Raw genomic sequence first — 13,289 nt, forward strand, 5'->3', positions numbered from 1 at the left:
ACATTATGAACAAAGGATCGGAGACGTACCTAGTAGATGGTAGAGAAAAAACCAGGTATTGGCAGTGGGTGTTTGTGATATTCTCCTGCCTTGTGTTTGTATTAATTTCTTGTAAAATAAAATACTTATTGCTTGTAAAGTCCATACAAGTGAACGAGAATTATTTTTGTTTAATAATACACAATATTTCAGATGGGGATTTTTTTATAAAACTTACCTACCTATGTAAGTGTAGTTCTGAAAGAATTTATTTTCGCAAAACATTTCGTTTTAAAATTCTCTAGAGTGGTAACATTGGTAAAGGAGAAAGCGGTTCATGTATCCATTGGTTATTGGTCAATATTATTTTATAGTCATAAATCATCGAAATATTTTATGAAATAAATATTATAGTGTTAAATTAAAATAATTCTACCTATTTGTCGATCAGTATTTAATTTATCCAATACTACACTGACCGTTGGGGTGTAATTTCATTGCGAAATGATTGCGAACGACATTTTTTTGTGTGTGGGAACATTTTGGAAGAGAAAAAGTACATTTATTTATTTCGTGTCTAGATGGAACGAAAACCATTGTCCGTAATTTCGTCGTTTTCTAGCGTTATCGGCAGCTTTAGTCGCTAAACATCTTCGTTTTCTTGGTGAACCTTGTTTTTCTCAAGCTGCACTATGACGTCCACCATGGAGGAAGAGACTATACTGGACGTAGCGAATGACTTGGAAGATGGAGAAGTAAGTATTTTAGGTTAAGTCGAATAAAGCTGATTGACAGATATTTCCCTAGATATTGAGTTTATTCAATTAACAATATCAATTTATTTAATTCGTACACATTTATGCACAAATTATCGTTTACCCGCCTTTATAAAAGTATTCCTTTATTTGATACGCCGAGAGATGTCACGTCAATGATGAAAGTGTCACTAAAAAGTTAACGCATTAAAAACCATGGCCCATTTTAAATTAATAAACTAAAAGTTCAGTCGTTGCACTTCATTGAAAGTGGAATATTTTTATTCCTGATATGTCTGTTTAAAATTTTCAATTTCAAACAGACACTGCAGTTTTAACATCCAGGGGCACATCATATTTCTTGACCAATACTCAATAATTGGGGGGTTTTTTTTAATAAGCCCTATTCGCTTTGCACTAAGTGACTAAGGTGTGTTCGAGATATGATAGTGTTTGGCACTCTTACGATTTTTTATATGTATTTGCTATATGATGCCATTTTTTTTTTAACATATCTTCTCAATGACATTAATATGGACGAATCATCTGGGAAAAAAAATGACACTCACTTTATTGTCGGGTCTGCCGAATGGCATAATCTGTTCTAACGCCATTACAATAAAGGTGATATTGCTATAAATTCCAGATGCTTTTTGTTGGGTCTGCCGGATGGTTCGGTTCGAACGCGTTCGCTCAAATGAACATTGACATTAGAAACGATGCTCTAACGCCATTACAATAAAGGTCATATTGCTATAAATTCCCGATGCGTGATATCGCATAATGGAATTGCGTGACGTCTACCTATACATGCGAATGCGCGAATTTACTTGCTAGCTACTGTATTGAGTGCGTCGTCCATTAATAATGTCATTGTATCTTCTACAATAATTATTTGCTTGTGAATTCACCTAATACAGTGTGACCAATCTATTAAATGAATGGTCAAGTGGTCTAATGATTTTACCCCTTATTCATTGAGGCTATTCCCAGTAAATAAAAAACAGCTCACATTTGTTACGATTCAGGAAAAGCCACAATCTGAATTATGACAGCTCCAGTATCGTCACACAGTTAAAAAAACTATTCAATAACCCAGTAATAAACAGTAACAACTCAAAAAACGTAGTTTTGAGATAATCATGTTTTAATATTTCTAATATTTTCAATACACAAGATTTGAGAAGTTTCTAAAGGATACATGTCAGAATTTATCTATTCTAAATTGAAACGTATGGTCAATCACCAGTTTTAAATGGAAACAATTCGAAATGGATCTGTACAAAACTGGTTTTGTTTGAAAGTTTGTAAAATTTCATATGGGTTTTTTGTCTCTCATGGTATCTAAATTATTTTTTTCGAATTGTTTCTGTACAAAACCGACAAGCGCTCATTTTGTATTTTGATACCGATATCGCGAAATGTCGAATTTTTGACTTGTTACTGTTCAACACTTGGTCATCTATAAATATTTATATTTAAAAATGGAACAAAACTCCCTACACATTCAAAATTTCATAGACTATAATATTATTTTTTTTTTTTTTTTTTAAATCTTTTTAGCTCTCAGGATCTGATGTTGGAGACGTGCATTATACCCCGTTGGTACGGCCGGACAACTTTGTACCGCACATCAACCCCGCTTCCATAATGAGTATGAACATACAAGATGATCATTCGGATGAAAGTGATCAAGACTCATCGAGTGAGGCGGACTCCGACAGTGACAACGTCCATGCCAGGGTTAAAAAACCCAAAATTAAAATTAAAAGGCAGCGGAAACCAGAAAACAACGTAGATACAGTCAAGAAGAACAAATATGATATATGGTGTAAGACTGTTCAGGTTAGAATGCATTTTAAACTAGATATCCCATAAATTCAATGTATTTTCTGTGTCCAACAGATGAAAATAATGTGGTGGTATATTATTCTATACATTAGATAGGGGTGGAGAGGTAGGCTGTTAAGATTCAACATCCTGATAGGATCATATGGGCTTCCACAGAGTGAAGGCTTGTATTGACAGATTTTGATTTTTTACGAGAAATGGATGTCAGCCACTCGCTCAACCTATTAGGTCCATACCCTGACACACACAAATTGAAAAACAATATGTGTACTTGCCAGACCCTGGATTCGAACCTGGGATCCACGGCTTTATAGTCCAACGCTTAAGCTGCGACACTCCGTGGGTGCAACATAAATAGTGCACACTAAACTTATTTGTTTTCATTGAACTAAGAATACAATTTGCAGATGGTGCTGATTAGTTTTTAAAATTCAATTAAACCCTGCCTCATCAAACCATAATAGTTTAGGTACTTATGGGTGATCCGACAAAAAATAGTGCACACTTTTTCAGTCACACTTTGTTTTCATTGAATTAAGAATACAATATAAATTACAGATGGTGTTGGTTAGTTTTTTTTTAATTCATTTAGCTGCCTAAACCAAACCCTTATCGATAAAAAATATTCTTCTATCTATAAATAAGGTTAATTGAATATTTTTGACTATCATCTCCTATGGCTTGGATTAGGCAGGTTTAATTAAATTATAAAAACTAATAAACACTATCAACACATTGTAGTCTTAGTTTAATGAGAACAAATACGTTTGACTGATAAAGTTTAATGTGCACTATTTATGTCGGCTATTAAGAGCGAAACCACATGGACGCTACATACGCGCTGTGTCGCGAGACTGCTGTATTTCGACTGCGAGTGTGAGTACACAACAGCGGTGCGTTCTCACTTCTGCTCGCAGTCGGAATACAGCGGTCTCGCGACTCAACACGTACGCAGCGCCGTGTGGTTTCGCTCTAACAGCCTACCTTTACCCTTCGCCATTGCTTCAAACAGTAATATATTGTCGAGCTAAACTGCCATCAATGATTTCATTCAGTCATAAGGTGTGTTTTCTATAACTTTGGTTATAGTTGACTGCTTAAATAACTAGTACAATAAATTTATTATCTTCGTGCTTTCGTTAGGTTGGTAAAGTACCACCTTGGTGTACAGTTGGGCTAGCATTAATTAAAAACAATTCTCAACCCTTATGACATTTATTGACTTAAAATATATGAAAGAGAAACTGAAACAAACGACACAATGGCTAACGTTTAAATTAGTTTCACTTTGCGGATTCATCTGTTGCAAACATCACTGTCGCTCGCATCCTTAAAAATTGCTTTTCTGTTGGTTTTTTTTTATGATTTGCGTGTACGTTGTGTAGAGAAGCGCTGAGCTAATGTAAATTTGTATTGTTCATTATAGGAAGACACCTTAGCGGACGATCTAATCAGCTGCGATGTAGCTAGAAATAAAAGCTACGGTGTGGAATCATACGACCACACAATCCTGTACAGATTAAACGGCGAGTCGACACCTTTTGGTTATCGGGAGAACAACGAGGTGGATGGAAACTTCTCTTCTCAGCGCGCCAACAATAAACGTAACCACAAGGACCGGGGAAACGTAAAACTCCGGCTGGGACGGAGGAGCAGTTACGACAGCGATAATGAACGGGGGGAGACTAGGAATATCGGAGAACTTGTTATCACTGTAGCCAGTTCAGATGAGGACGTAGCCAAGGATATAGCTGAAAAACTACAGGAGGAAAAACACAATCTTATGAGTAAGTAATAATAAATAGTTAAATCAATAATTATATATATATATATTATATATAACAGTTGGACTGAGTGAGGCTCACACTCAGTGCTCACTTTTTTCTCTTTACCCCGTATAATACGTCTTATTCCTGTCTCACTCTCATACACATTTGCATTTTATGCAAACGTTACTGATAAATTAAGACATACATAATATATTATTAAAGGTAATAATGATAAATGTTAGATATTGAAATCCATTCCCAATTCAAATATATTTTAATTGAGCTGATTTTCATTCGAAGTTGATATTGAATGTCCGATATCTTGAAGTTGAACTTGTAGATCTCTCAGAATATTCGCATTCAGTGATAATTATTTCGCGATCAATGTCGCATGATAACTAATGAATCGTGCTTTCATTGTTTTTACAGTGCGGATCGTTGCCAACGTGGGAAAACAAAAAGCCATAGACATATTCAATGAAACAAAACGAATTGAAGAAGACGGTGGAATGATGATTATGGTGAGTGGAATTTTACTTCTATTGTATTTTTAGCCTTTTGCTTATTTACATTCGATAAATATTTGAGTTTAAAGATGGTAAGTCATAGATTCGAATCTTGTGGATAGTTTATACTCTCATGTTGTTTTTTCAATCAATATGTCTACTAGGATCCACTGCTTGGACCCAATGGGTCGGATAAATAACTTACAACACAGATCAGTGGTACATGTCAGGATATCCTCCACTGTGGGGGTCCTTGTAGCGGATGCTACTACACACAATTCAGTCGAGCTATAGAATGAAAAGATTTTTTTTTTGTTTTCTCCACTCTGTGGAGGCCCATATGATTCTATTAGGATCGGATATGGTCGAAAGAAAAAGATAGAATGAAGAGTTAGACAAGAATGTGCCAATGTATTGATGATATCCTTCACTTGAATAAGAAAAAAAGTCTACATATTTACACCATCCTTCGGTCTATCTCGGATGATCCAGTATCTTCAAATCTCCTGCCATCACAGTCTCAATCGTTCAGGTTTTCCTTTGCCCTCAGATGTGTTCATAACTCACCTTGCTGGTAACTCCTTTGGCATTCTATGTTCTGGTTCAACGTAGTATTTGCGATTTTAAATGAAATTGTTTCACCTCGACAAAGTGAATATTGTTGCTCCCTTATTTTATCTCAACCTCCAAATACCATTTTATTTAACAAGGATTTTCTTCTTTTCTCTCATTCTGTTTGCTAAGTATCCCAGCATTCTGATTTATATATCAATACCAAGCGTAGGAGGGTTATTTTAGTTATCTAGACGCCTTGATTTTCAGAAGATTTCGGAGACTAAAATAGTACCAGACATAGTAGACGAAGTTCAAAGATGTTGAAAACCTCTTATAGAGATGGAGCCTAAATGTATAAAATTAAAGCAAAAAAAGGACCACTGATCCATTCATTCGATTAGCTACAAGTGCCTTTTTTTCATGCTTCACGTGCTCACTAAATAATTTCAAATGTCATCACAGAAATAACGTATAATATGGCTCCTATGCATTTATAGTCCAAATTTTTACATTCATTAACGAATATTTGATTAATTTAATAATAAATTTCAGAATGGCATGCGGAGAAGAACTCCAGGCGGCGTGTTTATTTTCCTATTAAAGCGGGACGACCACGTAACGCAGGAAATGCTCAAGGAAATCTTTCTAGAAGACAAACAAGAAACAAATAGGCAAAAGAAGAAAGCGCAGGCCAAACACAGGAATCAGAAGGTGGAGCAACTCAAACAAACCTTAGCAGGTTGGTAATCACCATCTATTAGGCAATAATAAACAAGCCAATATTCAACTCCGCATTGACTTACTACATAAACATACATAATTTGTAAACACTTGTGAGAAATATATAACCAATAGAAAAAATCTTTTTGATAGATGAATTTCCTATAGGTCAATTACACTGGAAAATTTTCACATGCATTGTAATGTCACGATCATACCCTTGATCATGAAATGTCACTTTGGATCGTTCACTGTAGTCGTGGTCAAAATATAATAATTCCTATTTTTTACTCATGACTTAATCAAAGATCGGTGATAGTTAGGTACACAATTACCGTGTGCTATCGGTAATCGTCGACTCAACTATCACAGATCTTCGATTTAGTCGTTAGCAAAAATTATGAATTGCCAGTTAATGACCCTGTGACATTTCATGATTGGTGGTGATCAGCGCTGACAATTAAGTGAATGATCGTGGCAGACGATCATCGAGAGAATCTGTGAGTAATTTGACCCTGTCTGATGTTTGCCCAGCATAGAATTGCAGTACACTTTACTACATTATCTCTTGACAAGTTTCTGCAGCCAGCCCGAAATGTCGAGGATAGAAATATGATGTAGCCCAAAAATCAAATAAATTATAAGCTCCCTCGCACGACAGTCTTTCGACGCTGTAACCATCAATGTGTAACTTGACTCAACATTACCGGATGGAAAAATCGTTTGCAAGAAAATAGGAAGTACCTCGCCATGAATGTTGCTGTCACCTATTGTAAAAATATTCACCGCTGCCAGCCTGTGATAAGCGTGATGTTGCCAATGGCGGCAGGTGAACGTAATAATATTTTTTTGATACAGGAAGAATCTAATAGTAATATGGCAAGTCGTCTTATACTCAATGATTAGGATACCAATTGGATCATCTCGAAGCTTGTGTTGCTAGTGTTAAAAATTAAATGAACAAAAATATATCTTTCGGTAAGGTCAGTGGCTCAGTCATGAAATTTATTATTTCAATGTCACCACAAACTACGTATTGGAGATATTGTGTTTGGATAAATAAACAAATTATTGATAATGTTATTTACGACATTACCGGCTTGCTGCGAAATATCACTAAATTCAGAAATCGACCAACAGAGATAGTAATGCCGTGATTAAACTAAATAAATCATGACGTAGTGGTCTGCCACCGAAATAAAACAAATATTTACGTATATGACAGTAATTTGAGTAATTAGGTGATTATTCTACATGTATCAACATTTTGAAATGGTCTGATTTGAGTGAGAAAAAGTGATGCAATAGGTTTTATGTAATGCAGTTGATTGATGTGATAGTAACTGTACCAATAATCACATTCACATTGCCTAATTGCTGCCCAGTAGAAGAAATTGCATCCGTGCAGCATGTTCAAGGTTCAAATTATACAGTCCGTTCGAAGTTGGTTTTATTTCTAAAATTCAGTCACCTACATACTTATTTTTATGAATCTGATTTCTCATACTGAAAGACTGATTAGTGATATGAACTTTGGTATATATGACTGGTTAGTATGTGATTTTTTGCAGCAAGCCGATGGTATATTATAATATATGTTTCGTATAATTTTTGTCTGTTCAAATAATGACAATTAAGGAGATAAATGTTAATATGACAGTGTTGTGGTCCAAGGTAATGCTTTCGCAGGCATTCATTGACTTATTTGAGGCAGGTTTCGCAAGAATAGAAACTTTTCTATTTTACGCCAGTATCCAAACAGATTGAAAGTGAAATTTTTCTAATTCATCATCAGACCAGATTGAGTGAGAATCTGTTATTTCGTGTAATTTCATTGTTTTATTAGATTTAAATGGTATTTCAGATAGCGTATTACCTGTGCTCCGTACGAGGGCAGAGCAGTGGGCGCAGGGAGCGAGTGCGAGCTCTGCTGTTCAGGCGGACGCAGAGGACCACGATGCGGAATCCCACCATGTTAGCAATCCGCCCCCGTCTCCCGAGACCGACTGCCGCGAGTGCAGCAGCGACGTGGACACCAACCATTTTAATGCGCACCGCCCCGCCCACAACGACATCCATCTGCACCCTTCGAGCAACGCCATTCCCTCCCTGGACGCTTCCAAGTCTTCGCACATTCCTCTGGACCCTCGGGCCAACCTCTCCACGAGCTACGACGAAGACTACATCGATATTGGATGCGGCGGTGACGATATGGATCTCTTTTGAGAATCAAAGAATGTTTGATGCCGTCGCTTGAGAGCCGCGGCCGTTTTGTGATTGCCCGTCTCTTGTACGATTGCGGAGCGAATAGTCGGCTTCGACATTTGCGCCTTTTGAATAATATAAAGTGTTAATAAGCTATGTCAAGTGTGATGTCGCATTTACATTACTTGATGAAAATCAATTGGTACGTGCTTGTTTAGTATATCAACACAAACAGAAGCTTAAAAACCAATCGGTGTTTTTAAAATATAGTTTCCATCTTATAAGCACAATGGAAGAGTACAGATGTACAGATAGAAAAAAAGTCGTCTTTAGATCTCCGAATCTGGCGCAATGTTGAAAACAACAGAATAGATACAAAATGTAAATAAAAGCTAAATTAGTGTTTTCTATCAATAAGCAAAGCATATGGGCATCCATGGAGGTTGTTATTATTATGAAAAGACTTATGAGGAATGGTTGTAAGCCATTCGCCTGACCCGTTGGGATCATGTGATCAAACAGAAACTTGCCCAAGTAAGTTAATCTCCCGTAGGAGACGGGACACCAAGAAAAAGATCTCAGAAATAAATTTAATGTCAGCATAATTCTAAACTTATATATATAATATTAAATATATTACTATAAATTCAAAATATTTTTTATTAAGAGTAAAAACCATCCAATTTTTTGAAATTTCAAAAAAAAGAAACTAGGTAAAACATCTACAGTTCCTGGTAATTTAAAAATGATTTGCAAATTTTTTCAATATGCACACGAATTACGAGGTGATTCATTTTTTAAATGAATAGATTTGTTATTGGTGCAAGAATTTTGCACAACAACCAAAATGGGATTTACGAGTTTAACTCATTCACCAGTTAATTATCACAACTCGGTCAATGCTAAAGACACGCCTGGAGTGTAGCAATTAGCATGATAATTATATGTGGTAATTAACTGGTCAGCAGTGAATGTATAAGTATCTAATGGCCACATGCCTGGCGTGTTCTTAGCACGGAATGTATTAGACGGAATAGACTTCTGTGAGGATATAAGTTTGTGTTGGTATATTGAACAGACAGAACCTTGATTATTCGAATTTCATTATGTTGATCGGTTTCGTAGGAGCGACTTGAAGAAATGGATGAATCGTGAATTTTTCAAAGAATGTTATGAAAAAGAGGTTATTCCGGAACTTAAAAGAATTTTGTGAGTTGTGTTAATTTTCCGGACTACCGTGATTTAAAATTAATTTGTATAATTGAGGTTCCGCTCTTCCTTTCCAATTTGTGAAACGATTTGTTAAAAATCTTACAGCTGCAAAATATGCAGTAAAGCCTCAATTACATTGAGCTTCTTTACGAGCTGTTTATTGGCGAATTTAAAAGCGGTCGATTCAGCTACTGCGATTTGATGATTACACACAAAACTTTCCATTCGCTGAGAAGCCACAAGCCAGCGACTATTTTGACGGAACGTAGTTCGTTTTTTTACCGGGAGGTTGGTACTGTGCAGACGCAGTAGGCCCACACGCCGGCGTGTAGCGTGTAAAGTTGACCCGCTTTCAACTTTTCTCGGTAGAGTGTTTACAACCTGCTTATTAGGTTATTCGATGATTACACTGGGCGACTTTACAGGCAGATTGTAAATTCGCCAATAAACAGCTCGTAAAGAAGCTCAATGCAATTGAGGCTAAAGCAATCACAGCGATTGACATCTTGCATCTCGGATCCCCTACTCTCGTCAGTTCAGTGCCTTCCAGACATTGAAAGAGAGTTTGTCTCCCGGTGAAAGCTACTCTGCCGTACTAAGCACAGAGGCCGTAACTGACGTATTTAGGTATTTTCATGTTTTTAGATATTTGGATTCTGCAGAGTTTTTGTATAAGATCGGTGAATAAATCCAAGCCGTAACTGCTATAGTTACGGAGAAATCAAGGGTTTTAATAGCCGTATCTACGGAGTTTGAGAAATAAACTCGATAAATACTAAGCGATTTGGTTGTAACTATCATTTACTAAGGCATATTAGCCGTATCTGACATATATATGGCTAATATCAATACATAATAATAATAACAATAATAACATAAATCAAATTTTCAAGGTATGTAAACAAATCTTAAACCAAAATTAACTATTATAGGCAAATAAAATAAATAAAAAGTTCCCCAGTATTAGCAGGAAAAGTAAAATAATATGAAAGCTCAGATCTCCCACTTGCCTAAAATGCAGATACGGCCTCTGTGCTTAGTACGGCAGTACTCTGGGGCATGAAAAAGATTTCCTTATCGGCCAATGCTGGAATAAATGCATTTCAATAAACGGAAAGCGTCCATTTTTTTATCGGATATGGCTCAGACGTGATTGCTTAGTAATAGACCACCGAATGTGTTACTTTGGATGTGCGGTAAACCACTCTTTCTGGGTACTGTAAATAATTATTATTGATACGCAGGCACCCTCGCCTTTATCGAGGAGATCAACACTGTACTTTTAAAGAATATAAATCAATTATAAGTGAGTTTTTGGCTATTAATGCATCTCAGTACAGCGATAAATCAGTATTTTTAATTATTACTGCCTCATTTGTTTATTTGTTACGTTAGTCACGACAATTGGACAGTGTGGTACAGATGGCGTTACTAGGTAATATAATATTAAACTTTTCTATGCCTCACGATATTACTATGGCAGTATCTGACAGGCCGCGCAGATTTTTAACGACACGTTGAATGTAGAGCGAAGTTCTTACTAAAATCACTGTAATACCGATAATTCGTGTTACTGTGTGTTTAATCTTTTAGATTATGCAAATCAATCGACAGTGGCTAGTAAATTTGAGTTGATAACTCGCGAAATTTGGAAATTCGAAATTTTTTGAACCGGTTGAAATACAGATATGTACCAGTTATAATGCCACATTTTCTATAGAATATTATATTGTTTGAAACTGTCAATTAAAAATGGAATGTTTGTTAGCTATCTGTTTTGTCATTCTATAATCCTTTCAGGTGTCATGCAATTTTAGTAATACTATTTCTGTTATCTATATGTTTTTTTTCACCATAATGTCTCTATGTAGAGTATGAGAATAGTAGAAGAAAGGGATATCATCACAAATGCTACTGAAGCTAGGGTTTACTAAGAAAGTGGTGCCCTTATGTAGCGGATCGTAACATGATGTGATGCGGCGGACATAAGAAAACGGCTGTAAGAACAATAACCAGAGATGTAAGCTTAAAAAAGACAGAGTACAGTCAGTGAGTGTATTGCGGTGGAGAATGGACGATCTGGACATAGCATTATTACTATGTTCGGAAGATGAGGGGTCATCGGAAGACGAAAACTGTCGTTTGGAGGAGAGCGAGATATTTAGAAATTATGCTACAGAGGGTGCATTTGAAATTTTAGTGTGTCGCCGTCTGCACTGGAACGGAGAAAAATTCAGGCAATATTTTCACCAGTATTGTTAGCTAATGTACTGAATCAAATGAGATGACTTTTCTATTCAAATTATATAAAGCTTTTGTACAAAATCAATCATTAATTCGTCATTTTCACTAGTCCAAACTACCGCTGCACGGGAAAAAACGTTTCGCGACTATTTGTTCCGCTGTGACAACCGTTACGCTCGCAACCAACCCTCTCTAGGAAACCAACGCCATCTAGTTTGCATAGACAACGTTTTAGTGACGTCAACCACCGCTACATAACGGCACCGATTTCTTAGGAAACCCTAGCTTAAATATACCACGGCAACCTTTATAGAGATGCCATTTCTACACAAGTCCGTGTACATATCGCCAAATTAATATTACTAGTGAGCTCTTCTCATGAAACTCTGCTGTGTTCCGAATGAATGACATTTATACTACGAGGCTAATTGTTTTGACCGCTGATTCAATTATTTAAAATACTGAATTTTCTTTTGTTTTTTTATCATCAAAATCAATTTTAAATATTAAATAAACATTATAGCAACAGTACTACATACAGATTATAAATGATGCTGAGATCTGTAAATAGACGGTTAATTATAAGACGGTGAGTAATAAATACTGATTCAATTAATGCAATTATCTTTCTTGCCTTTGTAAAATATCAGTTTTTGATAATATTTCATGATTAGCAACCGCCAATTCAATTGATTTACAGCTTTCTGTCGTCTGGTCGATCTGGTTACCGATAGACTTGAACGGAATGTCAAGCATAGTATTAAATATTATATATTGGGTGCAGCGATCACAAAAACTCTTGCTCCATTGTGTCCTTCAGCCCTTGTCTATCCACAGCATTGAAAATTTATATTAGTTATATCATATGTGCCAGTAGCGAAGGGTGGAGGTAGGCTGTTAAGATCCGCCATAGACAGTGCACATTAAACTCTGTTAGTCATATGTATTTGTTTTTATTGATCTGACTACAAGTGTTGGTTAGTTTTGTCTAAACCAAAAATAGTTTTGGTATATTTTGGGTGATATGACAAAATTGTGCACACCTTTTCATTCATACTTATTTGTTTTCATTGGATTAAGAATACTGACACATGTTGGTTAATTTTTTAAATTCATTAAGCCCTGCCTTAACCAAACTATAATAGATAAAACATATTATTCTGTCTATAAAATATCCAAAGCTATGTATGATTCAATTGCATAATTTTAGATTTTTATGGATAGATGAGTATTTTTTACTATTTTCTATTATGGCTTAGTTTTCGCAGGGTTTAATTGAATTTTACTAACCAACGCCATCTGTAAATTGTAGTCTTATTTCAATGAAAACAAATACGTATGACTGACGGAAGTTTAGTGTGCACTATTTATGGCGGATCTTTAACAGCATACCTCCTCCCTTCGCCACTGCTATGTGCACAGTTTGAACTCATATCTCTTCTGTCTGCCTCATTTAGTTTAAAACAAGTCATTATTTATCCTTGTATAAACCA

General features: G+C 35.9%; 1 protein-coding gene across 2 annotated transcripts; it reads left to right on the forward strand.

Moving 5' to 3' along the window:
- Positions 1–537: 537 nt before the first annotated feature.
- Phax (phosphorylated adaptor for RNA export) lies at positions 538–10,133 on the forward strand. 2 transcript variants are annotated; one of them, XR_015070203.1, is made up of 7 exons: positions 538–734; positions 2,298–2,579; positions 4,012–4,372; positions 4,784–4,875; positions 5,968–6,154; positions 8,000–8,757; positions 10,005–10,133. XR_015070203.1 is itself a non-coding variant. In XM_085943558.1 (6 exons), exons 1-6 carry the CDS (start codon positions 672–674, stop codon positions 8,359–8,361), a joined length of 1,347 nt encoding a protein of 448 aa, XP_085799684.1. In that variant the 5' UTR covers positions 538–671; the 3' UTR covers positions 8,362–8,971. The 2 variants fall into 2 exon arrangements, 1 of the variants encoding a protein (XP_085799684.1); XM_085943558.1 differs by lacking the exon at positions 10,005–10,133 and having other exon boundaries at positions 8,000–8,971.
- The last annotated feature ends 3,156 nt before the right edge of the window (positions 10,134–13,289 follow it).

The sequence above is a fragment of the Rhyacophila brunnea genome, unplaced genomic scaffold, assembly GCF_057557595.1.
Source record: "Rhyacophila brunnea isolate RB1 unplaced genomic scaffold, BYU_Rbru_1.0 scaffold_16, whole genome shotgun sequence".
Taxonomy (NCBI): Eukaryota; Metazoa; Arthropoda; class Insecta; order Trichoptera; family Rhyacophilidae; genus Rhyacophila; species Rhyacophila brunnea.

What these genes read in the sequence shown, in the direction of transcription:
- Phax (XM_085943558.1), top strand. Translation starts at nt 672, where the DNA reads ATGACGTCCACCATGGAGGAAGAGACTATACTGGACGTAGCGAATGAC. An exon ending in GGAAAAACACAATCTTATGA is followed by an intron (nt 4,373 to 4,783) that starts GTAAGTAATAAT and finishes TTGTTTTTACAG; the next exon opens with TGCGGATCGTTGCCAACGTG. An exon ending in ACGGTGGAATGATGATTATG is followed by an intron (nt 4,876 to 5,967) that starts GTGAGTGGAATT and finishes AATAAATTTCAG; the next exon opens with AATGGCATGCGGAGAAGAAC.